The 18,271-nt window shown below is 36.4% G+C and overlaps 1 protein-coding gene across 1 annotated transcript in view; it reads left to right on the forward strand.

Annotated features, from left to right (window-relative positions):
* Positions 1–18,271, forward strand: part of ikbkb (inhibitor of nuclear factor kappa B kinase subunit beta) — a 36,284-nt gene that overhangs the window by 2,347 nt on the left and 15,666 nt on the right. The window contains exons 3-9 of the mRNA XM_048209629.1: positions 6,451–6,545; positions 11,522–11,639; positions 11,755–11,824; positions 16,640–16,728; positions 16,891–16,980; positions 17,075–17,199; positions 18,147–18,254. Of these exons, the coding sequence (XP_048065586.1) occupies positions 6,451–6,545; positions 11,522–11,639; positions 11,755–11,824; positions 16,640–16,728; positions 16,891–16,980; positions 17,075–17,199; positions 18,147–18,254 (695 nt within the window). The remainder of the gene's footprint in view (positions 1–6,450; positions 6,546–11,521; positions 11,640–11,754; positions 11,825–16,639; positions 16,729–16,890; positions 16,981–17,074; positions 17,200–18,146; positions 18,255–18,271) is intronic.

Raw genomic sequence — 18,271 nt, forward strand, 5'->3', positions numbered from 1 at the left:
CCCTAGAGCGTTCTTTCACAAGATGTAATATAAGTCTAAGGTGTCCCCTTAATGTGTCTGTGAAGTTTCAGCTCAAAATACCCCATAAATTTTTTTAAATTAATTTTTTTAACTGCCTATTTTGAGGCATCATTAAATATGCACCGATTCAGGCTGCGGCCCCTTTAAATCGCGTGCTCCCTACCCCCCGAGCTCTCGACTATAATACAGTGCATAAAGTTCACACAGCTAATATAACCCTCAAATGGATCTTTACAAGATGTTCGTCATGCATACTGCATGCATGCGTCGGATCATGTGGGTATAGTATTTATTTGGATGTTTACATTTAATTCTGAATGAGTTTGATAGTGCTCCGCTACACTGTGGGAGAGATTTATATAGAATGAAGTTGTGTTTATGCATTATACAGACTGCAAGTGTTTAAAAATGAAATGTCTCCGTGAATACAGTAAGAAACGATGGTAACTTTAACCACATTTAACAGTACATTAGCAACATGCTAACGAAACATTTAGAAAGACAGTTTACAAATATCACTAAAAATATCTTGTAATCATGAATCATGTCAATTATTATTGCTCCATCTGCCATTTTTCGCTATTGTTCTTGCTTGCTTACCTAGTCTGATGATTCAGCTGTGCACAGATCCAGACGTTAATACTGCCTTTCCTTGTGTAATGCCTTGAACATGAGCTGGCATATGCAAATATTGGGGTCATACATATTAATGATCCCGACTGTTACGTAACAGTCTGTGTTATGTTGAGATCCGCCTGTTCTTCAGAGGTCTTTTAAACAAATGAGATTTACATAAGGAGGAAGAAGCAATGGAGTTTGAGACTCACTGTATGTCATTTCCATGTACTGAACTCTTGTTATTCAACTATGCCAACGTAAATTCAATTTTTGATTCTAGTGCACCTTTAAGACACTTCAGTGGGCCTTTAATGAAAATATATATAATAAGTTAAAACATTTAAAAATTACGAAAGCACACAACTAAATTACAAAAAACTAAAATGAAAACAAAAAATATAAAAGTAAAATTCTAATTATTGCCAAAAACTAAAATAGTACATCAACGATGGTAAAATGAAAAGTGGTTGTTGAATAGCTCAGCGATTAACTAGAAAAATTAAAAAAGGCACTTCATGACACACAGTGCTTTAGGACAATGATATTATAATAAGAATTCAATGCAAAGATCAAGAGAGGATGTTGATCCAATAATATGTTACTCAAATTAGGGTCACAGTCTTTTTTAAAAAAAAATTTCTTTGGTGGTCTGCTGGTAAACGGCGCACCCGGGTCGTCCCACCCCATCCTGACACAGCACATCAGGATAAAGGTGTTTCAACGTCTTAAAATAGAGGCACTTCAGATTCCCATGATTTAACCTTCACGGCACTGGGACTCTAACAATAGGATGAAAGGAGGAAATGCATCTACCTGCTTTGTCCTACTTCCTGTCACGGATGACATCATGATCACTCATTGCCTGCACTGAAACACACACACACACACACACACATTCTTAAAGAGGTTTACTGAGCGTGACGATCATATATTCTGAGAGGAATGCTGAAGAAGATTAAAGGTTAATGATTCCTCGTGTTGAGGAGAGGTGTGCTGTTACAGGGCTGTTTTAATGAGTGTTCATGTTGCTTTAATAAGTCATCAGATGCACCAGTTTACTTGCTGGACCATATAACAGAGTCTTATCACGTTTTATTGTCTCCATATCCTGTCCAGCACTGGTTGTGTTCAGGGGTGACATCATGTCATGTCACCAGTAATTAGGGTGTTGGTGAAGCGGATGTTGATGAGCGCTCACTGAAACCAGAGTGGAAATACTGTGTTTGTGTGTCTGTGGCTGTTGTGTATGTGCAAACGTCTGAGATCACGTTGAATAATCATATTAAATAAGTGCAAAATAGAAATATCTTCTAAATAGATTTGTGCCATTACAGTTAAAGCCTCGTGATGATGATGTCATTGAGTTTACTACATGCAAAATGCATCATATTTGCTTACTCACCTGACTGCATTGGTTTCTCTCTTTCTGCCGCTTTCCGGTTGATGTCACCGGTCGTCATAATTCCTGTCATGAGGAGTGAACTAAAAGGAAGTACCATAGGAAATGGGCAAGATGGAATTCAAGTGCCGCCTTTTTGATTTCCTCCCTGAATTTCACTATAGTATGACAATTCTTGACCCGCCACAGAGACACTAATTCACTATTGATCATTCATTCATTATGATAGTAGACTCACATTGGGCTCCAAAGGTCACGGACGCATTTCACCCTCATGACAGTTTGTGTGTCAACTCAACCAGAGGTCCCCGGCTCAAATTTTGATTTTGTTAATATTTATTCTGGTGAAAGAAATGCATAAATGAAGAAGAAAGGCTGTATATTTATATAAAGATGTATATTTACTGAGTAATCCACTATTTTGTCAAGGGGTCAAAATGACTATTTTCACCTTTGGAGCCAAATTGGAGGGGTGTAAAATGACTTTATAAAGATTGCAGCATCATTATTTTATTTTTACACAGAGATTGGTAGATTTATTAGTCAAATCTGTTGACTTTATCAATATTTGTTGCATTATATGCCAACGGTGACAGTTCAAAAATGGGAAAAAAGCACTTCTTGTTATTTATTGCCTCAAGTTTGCATGTCTGTAACTCAAGAAGTATTAAATATATCTTAAAATCATTTTAGATTCTGGTTCTTAACAAACTTTTCTTGTAGTATCTTCATTTTTATGGCTCAACATGGTTCATTTCCAGAGACATGGGGATCTCAATGTGGCTCCATGAGTAAATTGGTAAATTTTACTCATTTTCAGTGGTCAAAAAACAGATGTGGGTCACTTTGCATACAGCTGATACTTTATCCTTTTAAAGAGGAATATCTGAAGAACAAATAATGTTGAAACTAGAAATGTATCTCTTTTTTTTTTTCCAACACAAGAACATACCTGAGTGCCATAAATATTTATTTTCTAAAGTTTGCATGCCTGTAACTCTAAAAGTATTCAAGATACAAGATATGTATCCTTCTAGATTCTCATTCTTAATAAACTTTTCTTTTGTAATCTTCATTTTTTAAGGTCCTATATAGTTCAGTCCCATAGATATAGGGATCTCAATGTTCAGATAGTTGAATTTGACCCATTTTCAATGGTTGAAAACAGCTGATAGTTTTTGTGTTTAAAGAAGAATGTGTGAAGAACAAATAACACTGAAACTAGAAATGTATCTTGTTTCCCTCTATCAAAACAGTTGAATACAACACACCTCTCTGAGTGCCAAAAACAAACATTTTTCCAAAATTTACATGTCTTTAATTCAGGAAGTGTTAAAGATATCTTAATGCCATTTTAGATTCTTGTTCTTTATTAAACTTTTCTTTTGGAATCTCATAGATGTAGGGATGTCAATGCAATAATGTGTAGTTACGACACTGTGTATTTGAACTCTTGGTTGCTTCAAAAGGTGTTAAAATTCAAACAAAATTCAAAACTGATTCAAATATAGATTCTTATAAATACACTTTTGAGAGCAGATTAATGTGCCTCAGTCATCTTCAGTGGATTTTTGGTACTCAGAGAGTTATGTTTTATGCAGTTCTTTTGATAGAGGGAAATAAGATACATTTCTAGTTTAAACATTATTTATTCTTCAGACATTCCTCTTTAAGTGCAGTAAGTATCAGCTGTGTGTAAAGTAAACCACATTTGGTTTTCGATCACTGAAAATGGGTAAAATTCAACAATTTAAACATGGAGCTGTTTTGAGATCCCCATATCTATGGGACTGAACTATATAGGGCATTTAAAATGAAGATTACAAAAGTAAAGTTTATTAATAATAAGAATCTAGAAGGATACTAATATATCTTGAATGCTTTTAAAGTTACAGGCATGCAAACTCTGGAAAAGGAATATTTATGGCACTCAGACAGGTATGTTTTAGGCAATTGAATTGACAGACAAATACGAGATACATTTCTAGTTTCAACATGATTTGTTCTTCAGATATTCTTCTTTAAAATAAAAAAGTATCAGCTGTATGCAAAGTGACCCATATTTGGTTTTTGACCACTGAAAATGTGTACAATTTACTCATGGAGCCACATTAAGATATCCAAATCTCTGGGATTGAACCATCGATGGCCTTTAAAATGGAGATGTCAAAAGGAAAGTTTGTTAAGAGCCAGAATCTAAAAGGATATTAAGATATCTTTAATACTTCTTGAGTTACAGGCATGCAAACTTGAGGCAAAGAAGTGCTTTTTCCCATTTTTGAACTGTCACCGTTGGCATATAATGAAACAAAGATTAATAAAGTCAATAATAAACCTACCAATCTCTGTGATAAAATAAAATAATGATGCTGCCATCTTTCTAAAGTCATTTTACACCCCTGTAAATTGGCTCCAAATCTGAAGTGAAAATGGTCATTTTGACCCTCCTCTACAGGTGCTGGTCATATAATTAGAATATCGTGAAAAAGTTAATTTTTTTAATGTAAATTATTTTTAAAAATGAAACTTTCATATATTCTAGATTCCCTACATGTAAATTAAAACATTTCAAAAGTCTTTTTTTTTTTTTTTTTTTAATTTTGATGATTAGAGCGTACAGCTCATGAACGTCCAAAATCCAGTATCTCAAAATATTAGAATATTTCCTAAGATCAATCAAAAAATGGATTTTCAAAACAGAAAAGTTCAAGTTCTTTAAAGTATGTTAATTTGTGCACTCAATACTTGGTCGGCAGCACATATTACAGCAAATGACTTGCTCCTAGCACAAATTACAGCATCAGTGAAGTGTGGCATGGAAGTGATCAGCCTGTGGCACTGCTGAGGCACTATTGAGCCTTCAGATCATCTGTATATTGTTGGATCGACTGTTTCTCATCTTTCTCTTGAAAATATCCCATAGATTCAGGGGTCAGGCATGTTGGCTGGCCAATAAAACACAGTAATATCATGGTCAGCAAACCACTTGGAAGTGGTTTTTGCACTGTGGGCAGGTGCTAAAGTCCTGCTGGAAAAGGAAATCAGCATCTCCATAAAGCTTGTCATCAGATGGAAGCATAAAGTGCTCCAAAATCTCCTGGAAGATGGCTGCATTGACTTTGCACTTGATAAAACACAATGGACCAACACCAGCAGACGTCACGGCCCCCCAAATCATTACTAGATTCAGAAACTTCCCACTAGACTTCAAGCAGCTTGGATTCTGTGCCTCTCCAGTCTTCCTTCGGACTCTGGGACCATGATTTCAACATGAAATGCAAAATTTACTTTTATCTGAAAAGAGGACTTTCAACCACTGTTCTCTGTCCAGTTCTTTTTCTCCTTAGTCCAGGTAAGATGCTTCTGACGTTGTTTCTGTTTCAGAAGTGGCTTAGTAGTTCTTTTCCTGAAGATGTCTGAGTGTGGTGGCTCTTGATGCACTGACTCCGTCTTCATTTGACTCATTGTGAAGCTCTCCCAAGTGTTTGAATCGGCTTTACTTGACAGTATTCTCAAGCTTGTGGTCATCCCTGTTGCTTGTGCACTTTTGCCTACCCAATTTCTTCCTTCTAGTCAACTTTGCATTTAATATGCTTTGATACATCACTCTGTAAACAGCCACCACATTCAGTAATGACCATCTGTGACTTACTCTCTTTGTGGAGGGTGTCAATGATTGTCTCCTGGACCATTGCCAAGTCAGCAGTCTTCTCCATTAGTGTGGTTTCAAAGAACAAGAGATACCCGGAATTTATACTGTAGGGATGGTCATTTAATGAAACTCAAATGTAAATATTCTAATATTTTGAGATACTGGATTTTGGACTTTCATGAGCTGTACGCTCTAATCATCAAAATTTAAAAAAAAAAAATTTTTTTTGAAATGTTTTACTTTACATGTAGGGAATCTAGAATATATGAAAGTTTAATTTTAAAAAATAATTTACAATAAAAAAATGAACTTTTTCACGATATTCTAATTATATGACCAGCACCTGTACAAAATAGTGAATTACTGAATGACATTTAATATTTTGTCTTTCATCACTATTTATACCGTCTTTCTACAGAAAAAATTAACAAAATAACAAAATAAAAAATTCGAGCTGGGAAAGTTTCCGAAATTTGGTTGATTTGACACGGAATGACCCTATAAATAAAATGTTATTATTAAAGCAAGAGTCATGTACTGTAAAGAAAATGGATCTAATGGTTAAAATGAAGATTGAATGTATTGTGAGACATTGTGGTTATGAAATGTAAGCAGATCATTTCCACTTCCCCATTGTTTGTGCCTGCTGTATATTAAAGTACCGCGGTATTACCATCTGATACCATCAATGTACTATGGTACTGTGACAGTAATTTTGTCTCTGATGTTTTCTAACATGTGTTGGTGTATCTGTGTACAGGAGAGCAGCGTTCAGATCGCCATCAAACAGTGTCGGCAGGAGCTCAGTGTCAAGAACAAGGGCAGATGGAGTTTAGAGATTCAGATCATGAAGAGGTGAATATATCAAGAGTCAATTTCCTGTTTCTCCCTGTTGGTCAGTACGGTTCAAACACAGGTCTGTTCCTCATTTCAAGGGGCATTTACATAGAAGTCTGATCAGCGTCAGAGAGAAAGGAACATGTTCACGAAAAACAAACTATAGCCGTTTTTGTTGCACAAACATTGTCATTGGAACTCAGGGTGATTAAAAAACGAAAATAATATATGTAATGACTCCTTCACAGTAATTCTGCAAATGACTACACCCATTTTTTTGGCTGATTACTTGGCTTTCACATCATAGCAGATGCTTCTTTAAAGTGAAAACACTCTTATTTTCATGGTATTTTTCCATTTTTTTGCCCTCTGAATCTCATCTATGTTTACCATCTTTTAATGTGCAGTCCATTAAGCGACCACGCAAAGCCTTCCGTTGTTATTCGGCTATTTATAAGTGTTTTTATGAGCAAAGTTCTGAGCAAAACAAAGAGGGATGGATTTATGACACCGCAGTAGTAAAAATGTGACCCAGTACAGCAGCCACAGCATCGGTTTGTGCCGTCACAACACCTTCAGGCTCATCTTAAATTAGGAGCAAGTGCATCTCTGGAGGTTTTCTTCCTGTTATTAGTATAGGGCTGATTTTGTTGTGGCTGTATTCATGTCCAGTTGTTTATTGGAAAGCTGCTTATTGTATTAAGTTTTTTTGGGCGTGAACTAGAGCTGCATGACTCTGGATAAATTGAGAATCACAATTTTTTTTTTTTTTTATTTCAAACATGATTCTCCCATTATTCTGAACAGACAACCTAACAAAATATCATGTAATTTACTAGAGGTTCTGACAAATTGTTACTTCCTGCAGTCTATTTAAAATGTTTAATCTGAATGTATCATTTAAAAAAACAGGTTGAGTGAATGATTCAATGACTCACTCATCAATACTTGTTTCATTACTGGATGAATCAGTGTTTTTGAAACAATTTTTTTGAGTGAATGATTCAATGACTACATTTTTTTAAGTCACTTGTCTGAAATTGATACAATCATTATTTGAAGCGCCAAGTTACTTTCAAAGGTGATTTTCTCTATTCTGATCACACAGGCGAATTGTTGTCATTTAATTTAAGAATGAGATTGTGTGAATGTTTGAATCGAGATGGCGATCTTTTAGCGATTAATCGTGCAGCTCTAGCATGAACACATGCAAAGTTTATTAAATGCATGATGTTTCCAAAGTCAGTGAGTAAACATGTTCTCAGTACTGACCAAAATAATCATGAGTATGATTTTTGCAATAATCGAGCAGCCCTAAGACTTTCCATTTGATTTTATACCAATCTTTGGACTCTTTTAGGGCTGGGCGATATATCGCTTATATGGGCGATATATTACTGTACCATGGTGCTTTGTTCCAATAAAAGAGTCTAGGGCTGGGCGATATATCGCATGCGATTCTCACGCGCATTTCGTCAGTAAAGCCGGTTCCCTGATTACCGCTAAATCGCCATCACCTGCTTTCAAATGGTGCGGCATTTAATAGACAGAGCCGTAGTTCACTGATAAGCCACGTTCATATCGCAGATGAATCGCCTTCGATAATGAACGCGATATTTGCGTGGCTTATCAGTGAACTACGGCTCTGTCTATTAAATGCCGCACCATTTGAAAGCAGGTGATGGCGATTTAGCGGTAATCAGGGAACCGGCTTTACTGACGAAATGCGCGTGAGAATCGCATGCGATATATCGCCCAGCCCTAGACTCTTTTATTGGAACAAAGCACCATGGTACAGTAATGGTAAATTCGTGGTAATTTGCCCCCCAGTGGTGAACCACTGAAATTTCGAAACATTTCGAAACACTTATGACGTAACGAAGCCTCGTTTACTGAAATCATGTGACTTTGGCAGTTTGATACACGCTCTGAATCACTGATTCGAAACAAAAGATTTATAAAGATTGGAAGCTTCATGATGCAGTGTTTTGCATTGTTGAATAAAGTCGTTATTTCATTTTTTTGGTGCACAAAAAGTATTCTCGTCGCTTCATAACATTAAGGTTGAACCACTGTAGTCACATTAACTGTTTTAAATACGTCTTTAGTAGCTTTCTGGACATTGTTAATTATCTTGCTGTCAGTGGAGGCCTCACTGAGCCATTGGATTTCATCAAAAATATCTTAATTTGTGTTCTGAAGATGAACGAAGGTCTTACGGGTGTGGAACGACATGAGGGTGAGTAATTAATGACAGAAATGTCATTTTTGGGTGAACTAACACTTTAAAAGTATATCATTGTATTACCATGCTACATGTCCAATAAGCCATAGTAGTGCTATTGTTTTTATAGATTTTGAAGAAATCTTCATCCAGAGGTCTTGTTGTCATCCACACTAAATTCAACCTAGTTAAATTGTGCATGCAAGATGAATGTGAATGGTTAAAACTACATGTTGTTCGTTGAATGTCACAGTGTGAGTGTTTCCGTGATGCTTTGGTGTGGTTGCATGGATTGCTAGTTAACTAGCGAGAGGGGTTGGGGGACATGTTGGTTTTCTCAGATTTATAGCAGACTGTCCCCAGACTTGGTCTGAGCCACAAACCTGGACTCAAACACCCTCTTGTAGAGCTCAGTGTGTATGAAGCCAAACCACAACGATCACACAGATGTTTCTGGGGAACACACCCACCCAGGCCAACTGGGTTTTTCTAGTTCACACATTTGGTGATGATCAACCCTTAATTATGATGATATCGGTTTTCAATCTCAGTCATTCAGTTGAAGCTGCTCAACCTTTTTTCGTGGAGGGAAAGGAATCCCGTCATGTTTTCCAAGGAATTTGACTGTACTGGCAGCAGCTCTGAAATGGACTGACGTCAAAACGGCATGAAGTCTGATTAAACTCACCCCTCATGATAAATAACTAGTGATTGTCGGAGCGTGTTAGACTCTGACGTGTCCACCGTAACCCAACGTGAGTGGTCACATAATGATAACATACTGTTTGTGATGAATCTTTGCTGTCTGCTTCATTACTTTCCAACATGGAATTTTTTGGTTGGTGCTGTTTAGGTCATCTTGAACACTGGTTATTTTTCAAACAAGAAGCATAAGATATTAGAAGTTTTAGAACTTTTTGTATCTTTACAAAATACACTCATATTCAAGATATAATTTGTAAAAAAAAAAATAGGGATGCGCAATATATCCGCCACCATATTGGTATCGGCTGATATGTTCATTTTTAATGTTATCGTTATCGGCCCGATAAGAAAATTTGGCTAATATATTATATATAAGCCGATAAATAATGGATTATTTCCTTCAGCTGAGACACTTCAGATTCACACTGTCCACCATGATGGTTTTGAATTGCTTGAAATATGATTTAAATCACTTCAAAAAGGAAAATACAGTTAAGCTCAACATGTGCAGCGCAAGTCTGTAATATAGGCTACATAATATTATAATGAGAACATTATAATTGTGTGTTTTGGACATGGCTTTTAATGCTGAGACTTTTGTTTTTATAATCAGGCTCTCAAAAATTATATAAAAATTCTCATTTAGATTTATTGACCAATATATCGGTTATCAGCTTTCGAATATAAAGAATTATCGGTTATCGGTATCAGCCGATATATGTTAATTTTTAATTTTACCGTTATCGGCCCAATATGAAAATTTGGCATATATATTAAAGTTGACAAAAAATTGATTATTTCCTTCAGCTGAGACACTTCAGATGCGCACTGTTCACCATTATGGTATTGAATTGTTTGAAATACGATTGAAATCACTTCAAAAAGGAAAATACAGTTAAGTGCAACATGTGTCTGTCATAAAGGCTACATAATATTATAATTGTGTGCTTGGGACATGGCTTTTAATGTTGAGACTTTTGTTTTTGTAATTAGGCTCTCAAAAATTGTATAAAAATTCTGATTTAGATTTATCGGCTAATATATATCGGTTATCGGCTTTCAAATAAAAAGAATAATCGGTTATCGGTATCGGCCAAATTTTCATATCGGTGCATCCCTAGTGAAAACAAGTTTTACTATCCGATGCAGTGCTGTTTCTCAAGTAAAAGTATCTTGTTATAAGGAATTTTAGATATTTTAACTGGAAAACAAGATAAAAATAATATTATTTTTTGCTCTGTACCCTTTTGAAAAAGCAGTTAGCTATACTACAGGTTACAAACAACAACTTTTATGTATACTGAAGAAAACAAGGTGAATTTCCATTTAATGCCAACTTTAACATTCATCATTACTTCACTTGGGTTCATACATTTTTGTTTTTCAGTTGAAAAAGGCGATAGAGAATGTCTTCCGAAGCACAAGGGATTGTGGCTAATATCAACTCTAAGAAAGCTGAAAATCAGAAATTGTAAAAGCATTGTTGACATGCTGTTTTCAATGTCTTATGATTTGTGATGCTCTAATTGAACTAAAGTTACTGAAATTGACTTAACTGGTGAATTTTGGGTTAGGAGAGCTCAAGCACAGTAAGAGGTTTGTTTCTCCAAGGTATCAGCATCTTTAAAGGAAAGGAAAAAGTGTGACATTTTCAAAGTTTAGATGCTTTTAATGAAATGAAACTCGTAATGAATGAAATACGTAATGAAACGCCTCTTATGCAACTCACCCGTTGTTACTCAAGGCCTAATTTTTGTTATTACTGCAGTTATGTCAGGATAGTTGCCTGTGAAGGTTAAAATGAGCTGTTTATGTTCTCAGATGATAGTTTTAGGTGTTGCCGTCGCAGTTATCCTGTTATGGTGCCTGGAATCCATCTGTTTTTATTCCTCTTTGTCCTGAGCGTGTTTTATAGGAGGTTCGTGTAGGGCAGGGCCGGCCAGCCGTCTGAATATTACAAACACATTTTTAATAACAACATTATATAACCCAGATTATGAGAGGGTTATATGTACGTTGAGTTCTCTGTTGTTTGCACGTAACGATGAAGCATCTCTGTTCGCAGGTTGAATCACATGAATGTGGTGGCGGCGAGAGATGTTCCAGAAGAACTCCAGAAACTGGCCACAAATGACCTGCCATTGCTGGCCATGGAGTACTGCCAGGGAGGAGACCTACGCAAGGTGTGGTTTTTGGTCATGCAGTGTTGTAAAACCATGGTATATGAATATTCCAGTAATTCAGTTGCATGTTCATGTTGCATTATCAAAATAATCTCTGTGCTTTCTGTATGTTCAGTATCTGAACCTGCTTGAGAACTGCTGTGGGATGAGAGAAGCTGCTGTACTGACACTGATTCAAGATATATGTAAGTCCACATACACCAGCGAATGGCGTTCCAAAGTTATACCCACTCAGTCGCAACACTAGGGCCCTATGATTTCCACAATGCAGAAAACACAGATGAAATTGCAGAATCCAGTCATAAAAATAGAATTTTCAGTACAACATGGAATGTCACGGAATTTGGCAGATTTTGGATGAATAAATCAAAAGTAAGAGCTGTACACTTAAAGAAATTGCGATATGTTCTAGTGTTGAAAAGACTCAAAAATATAATTTTTCTTCAATATATTAATTTTAATAGTAAACCTATGTTGTGCAGCACCTTGTTTGGCAAAAACTAAAAGTTACATTTTCATTTGATTACATTTTAAAAGATTGATTATTTTAATGTTTTATGCCTTCATTTGATTTCCACCATTTTTTCTAGTAAAATTGTAAAGAGACAACACAGAGTTTCTGAAAAAAATAAAAAATTGTAAAAATTTTAATATATTATTATATTGTTATAGTTTTATGAATACAATCAATACATCATGCTTTTGGTTATTGAAAAAATGTAATTAGTCCATTAAAACTGAATCCAGAAAAAAATTAAATGGAATTTCAGAAAAAATAAAAGTCGTAAAAATGTAATTTTTATTAAACTTGTAATAAGATGTTGTTATTTTGTTTAAATTTCATGATTTCATTTAACTAGACATGCTTTCTGATTAATGAAATTTAATTTAACCATTAAAACGGACCTATTATGCCCTTTACACAAGATGTAATATAAGTCTCTGGTGTCTCCAGAATGTGTCTGTGAAGTTTCAGCTCAAAATCCCCCACAGATCATTTATTATAGCTTGTAAAATTTGCCTCTATTTGGGTGTGAGCAAAAACACACCTTTTTTGTGTGTGTCCCTTTAAATGCAAATGAGCTGCTGCTCCAGAAGGGGGCGGAGCTTTAACAGCTCAACAACAACAAAGCTGGAGAATCTCACGCAGCCAAAATGAGGATTGTCAGTAACGGTGTTCAAACCGGAGTCGACACTGATGGAGAGACTCAGGAAGAAGTTACAACTTTTAGACGTTTCTGAATGGTTAGTGGATAAATTGATGTAGTTGCTGTGGAGTTGATTCAACTCATCCACTAGCATGTGCCGTCATGTTCATCTTTTGTGTTGAATTGACCCTCGTTTGTGAAGCAGTCCGGCGTAAAATGACGGCATTTACAAAGACAACTCTTCCTCTTCTCTAAAGCAGCCCAACATGGCCCCGCCCCCTTTGTTGCGTGTTCTCGGGGGCGGGGTTTATGTAAATTTTAGGGTTATGATGTCACTAACCCAGGAAGAAGCTCATTGTAGTCCCTACCAGCTGTTTAAAAAGTGATTTCTGTAAAAGGAAATATCTCCCTTTGCATTGAACTTTGAGTGTCGTAACTTTGCAGATGTTGTTTATGCTCAAATAGCAACATTACACACTAACTAAAGTTAAAAAAGTCAAATCATTATCAACCAGCCCTTTGAAATGGAATCCAGAAAAAAAGGAATTTGGGAAAAAATAGGGCCCTACAACACAAATAACATCCAGCTGTTTAACTCAGTTTTTCCAGCACAGTCTTGAGTCCCTGCAGACGGCAAACCAGACTAGTTGACCTTAATCACGTGAGCACGTGAACATATGTGAGCCGTAAACGGAGGTCAGCCGAAATCTTGTGGTGACTGCGTCTGTTTACGTTTCTGCTGAGTCTGCGTTTGTGTCGGAACAGGTCTTGCAAATGTCAGAACATAAACCGAGTCAAATATTTAACCCAGATTTGCAGCTGAAAGTGGTGGAGAGTATGAATCAGATGTCCACACACACATATACTCGCATTACCAGAGAGAAGACGTCTGATACATTATGCAGTGTAAGACTTTTTTTTTAGAAAGAAAACAGAGAAGCAAAACACATCACAAAATGAGTGGGAACTCTACTAAAACTTGTGGGCTTAAAAGGGATAGTTTATCCCAAAAATGACAATTCTGTCATCATTTACTCACCCTTATGTCGTTCCAAACCAATACGACTTGATTTCGTATGTAGAACACAAAAAGAAATGTTCAGTTCATTGAACTATGATTCATTCAGCTTTGTTTCAGACATTTTTCCTAGAATCCCCTAGAAGAAATAAATGAGTCAATGCAGTAAGAGTAAAGAGTTGAGTTCATATTGAGACTTCTGATTGCAGACTTTGGTTTCTTTGCAAATTTGAGATTTCTAGGGACTTTTTTAGGAGAACTAGTTCTTTTTTCATTTGTACCTTTCAGAACGTTCTGCTGCATTTTGTGAAACACGAAAACTGGTTTGAACGCTAAGTGACCTATAACCTTCAGTCACTATTGAGATATTTTGGCTTGGGATGTTACAGTACGTTTGCCGTTTATTATCCACTATGAGTAGATTCTCTTTGTTTACACTCGATCCAGAACTAACAAACTCAAACAGGATCTAATGAAAGGTCACAAATGCAGTTGTATACAACATGTCACTGTGTCATATACAACTCTGCGTTACCGTCACTGTGGTCCACCAGAGATTTTCCTGTTAAATCACAAACATGAACCTGGATTTAGTCACCAGCCTCATCCTGTACAGTTTCCTCTCTTAAGTGAAAACACTGCGGTTTCCTAAGTGACCGTATTGAAATATGCGAGATGTCAGTTGATGTGGAAGTCATGTTTCCAGTAATATTGGCTGGGTGTTAGACCCTGATCCTATGTGAGCATGTTACTGAGGATTTATTAGGAAGCCTTGAGAAAGAGAATGTGAGAACTTTACTTGGAATTTCTCTCTGGCAGTGACAGAAGAGTGTTGGGTTTGATGTCTTAAAGTGACAGTCCACCCAAAAATGTAAATACCGTCATCATTTACAGTACTCGCCCATTATGTCATTTCAAATCTGTATGACTCTTATTTCTTCTGCAGAACCCAAAAGAAAATAGGAAGGGGAAAAAAGCTGCATTTCTCAAAATATCTTCTTTTATTAAGAAATAACGTCATACAGTTTGAGTAAATGATGACAGAATATTCATTTTTGGGTGAACTATCCCTTTAAAGGTGAGCTGTGTAATGTTGTTGATTTTAAAGGGGTGGTTGATTATGATTTCACTAACTTTAGTTTGTGTATAATGTTGGTGTTTGAGCATAAAAAACATCTGCAAAGTTACGACGCTCAAAGTTCAAAGCAAAGAGAGATATTTTCTTTAACAGAAATCGCTTTTTAAGAACATGTTGGGCTGCTTTAGAGAAGAGGAAGAGTTGTTTTTGTAAATGCTGTCATTTTACGCCGGACTGCTTCACAAACGAGGGTCAATTCAACACAAAAGATGAACATGACGGCACATGCTAGTTGTATGAGTTGAATCAACTCCACAGCAACTACATCAATTTATCCACTAACCATTCAGAAACATCTAAAAGTTGTAACTTCTTCCTGAGTCTCTCCATCAGTGTCGACTCCGGTTTGAACAATGTAAGGCTGAACACTTTCATCATTTTGGCTGCGTGAGATTCTCCAGCTTTGTTGTTGTTGAGCTGTTAAAGCTCCGCCCTCTTCTGGAAAGTGGCAGCTCATTTGCATTTAAAGGGACACACACAAAAACGGCGTGTTTTTGCTCACACACAAATAGAAGCAAATTTGACAAGCTATAATAAATGATCTGTGGGGGATTTTGAGCTGAAACTTCACAGACACATTCTGGAGACACCAAAGACTATTTACTACAAATTGTAAAAGGGGCATTATAGGTCTCCTTTAAAGGTCCCGTTCTTCGTGATCCCATGTTTCAAACTTTAGTTAGTGTGTAATGTTGTTGTTAGAGTATAAATAAAATCTGTAAAATTTTAAAGCTCAAAGTTCAATGCCAAGCGAGATATTTTATTTAACAGAAGTCGCCTACATCGAACGGCCAGTTTGGACTACATCCCTCTACTTCCTTCTTTAATGACGTCACTAAAACAGTTTTTTGACTAACCTCCGCTCACAGGAATACACAAGAGTTGCGTTTGTAGAGTGTGTTTGTCGCCATGTCGTCGAAACGCTGTTATTTTCATCCCGCAGTCCAATCACCGGGTCTGATTCCGGCTCAAATTGATAGGGTAAAATTAAAGACATGTTTACAATAACACTGAGCGTGTGCATCTCCATGTTATGGTAAGAGGCGTGACCTTTCCGGGCAAGGTTCGCTAAGCTGCTGTCGAATCACAACACAGGAACCGCTGGCACAATCAGAACTCGTTACGTATTTCTGAAGGAGGGACTTCATAGAACAAGGAAGTCATCAGCCCGTTTTTATGACAGTGGAAACAACGGTATACAGATAAGTAAATTATGTGAAAAATACTGTGTTTTTACACGCAAAACATGAACACATGTTATATTGCACACTATAAACACAATCAAAGCTTCAAAAAAACACGAAAAACAGGACCTTTAAAATACTTTTATATATCTAGAATCACTATTAACCATTAGTAGTTGATCATTTTATTTTCATAAAATGTCTTATAGCAGTAACACTGGGTGAACCAATGGTGTATATTTAGGACAAAAACTATGCCATTTGTTTTTTTTCACAAAAATTACACTCTTCTTCACCTTTTGGCAAGATAATTAAAGTTAAACTACTGACATTTTTATGTCTAGCTGTCTGAATAATAACACATCTGGTTTTAATGGCACTGAGGTTTGTACAGGACCTGCATGATTACACTGGGCGGGCTAAGCAAGTTATATCTTAAGTTATACTGATTATTATCTTATTAAAATGTAAATATAGCCAATTAAAAAACAAAAACATCTGTCTCTCTCCAGCCTCGGCGCTGACGTACCTCCACGGGATGAGAATTATTCACAGAGACCTCAAACCAGAAAACATCGTCCTTCAACAGGGAGAAAAAAGGGTGAGTGCTGAGATGTGATTCATTAAATAATAATGTATGATAAAAAATGGTCTTTAATATTTTTATTTTTGCAGTTTTAAAAGCATTAAGACACGATTTAGACGGCATTATCACAACCTCTCATATCTTATTGCTAAATTAAACATTTCTTGCATCTTGTAGTTGGTCCATAAGATCATAGATCTGGGTTACGCTAAAGAACTGGACCAGAGCAGCCTGTGCACATCGTTTGTTGGGACGCTGCAGTATTTGGTGGGTAAATCGACAGATTTATGCAAAATGCCAGACTTAATGGTTTAGTATCTCATCTTGACTGATATAAAGTCTGTCGGTGTCTCTCTTTTAGGCCCCTGAGCTGTTAGAACAGCAGAAGTACACTGTGGCGGTGGATTATTGGAGTTTCGGGACGCTGGTTTTTGAGTGTATCACAGGATTCAGGCCTTTTCTACCAAACTGGCAACCCGTGCAATGGTAATTATGCCCTCAGCTGTCTGTGGCTGAATTATACACCGCAAGGCCTGATGGTTATCTTTTTAGTGCTTCTCAACCTTTTTGAGTCTTTTGTGATTTGCTGGGTAAGGATTAAAGATATGTATTTATAAAAATATTAAACAACTTCTACCTGATAAAATATTTTTCAGAGCTTGTCACAGCTAGAAAAAAGTATATTCTTTATGAAAGTTATGTTTTAAAGTGCACCTATTATGCTATTTTAAAAATGTCTAATTTTGTTTTGGAGTCTCCTATAACAAGTTTACATGCATCCAAGGTCAAAAACACTCATTTTCTCATAATATTCATTGCACATCACCTCATTTCTCAAAGAGTCTGAAAATGGTTCTCTCTAAATCCCTTGTTTCCGTGAGACTAAGATAAGATACATTTACATTTACAAACATAAGATAAGATAAGATACATTTACAAACAGCTATATTACACATTGCATAAGAGGTAATATTCGAGAAAGCATAATAGGGGCACTTTAAGATTTTATTAATTTCCATGACTTTTCCAGGTCTAGATATTACACTTTTAAAATGAGGCTTTCTCGTATATTCATGTTTTGTTTTGTTATCCCAAAATTGTGGGAATTAGTGAGACTCAGAACAAAAGAACAAGTCATGACCTGACCTTTCTGTGCTTCATGCAGAAAAGACCTTCACAAACTTGCATGACACACTATTGTTCTTATATTTTATATCTTACGTTTGAGTAAAGATAATATTCCTGCTTCAATCGTTTGTTATTCCAGAGATCGCTGTACTGTGATTGGCTGTGCTCCAGTATTCTCACCACATGGATTGTTTTTAAAATATAACCTCTGAGAATGAAAGAAAAATCAAAACTGACGCCGGCGCTGAAGGGTGTGTTGCAAAATAAACCCAGGTTCGCTGGAACTCACATCTCTCTCTCCTCAGGCATAGCAAGCTGTTGAAGAAACAGGTGGATGACATTGTGGTTTATGAGGATCTGACGGGAGAAGTTCGATTCTCCAAACACCTGCCGAACCCTCACAACCTCAACAAGTGAGTCCTGTGATGGG

The sequence above is a fragment of the Megalobrama amblycephala genome, linkage group LG12 (genome assembly GCF_018812025.1).
Source record: "Megalobrama amblycephala isolate DHTTF-2021 linkage group LG12, ASM1881202v1, whole genome shotgun sequence".
Taxonomy (NCBI): Eukaryota; Metazoa; Chordata; class Actinopteri; order Cypriniformes; family Xenocyprididae; genus Megalobrama; species Megalobrama amblycephala.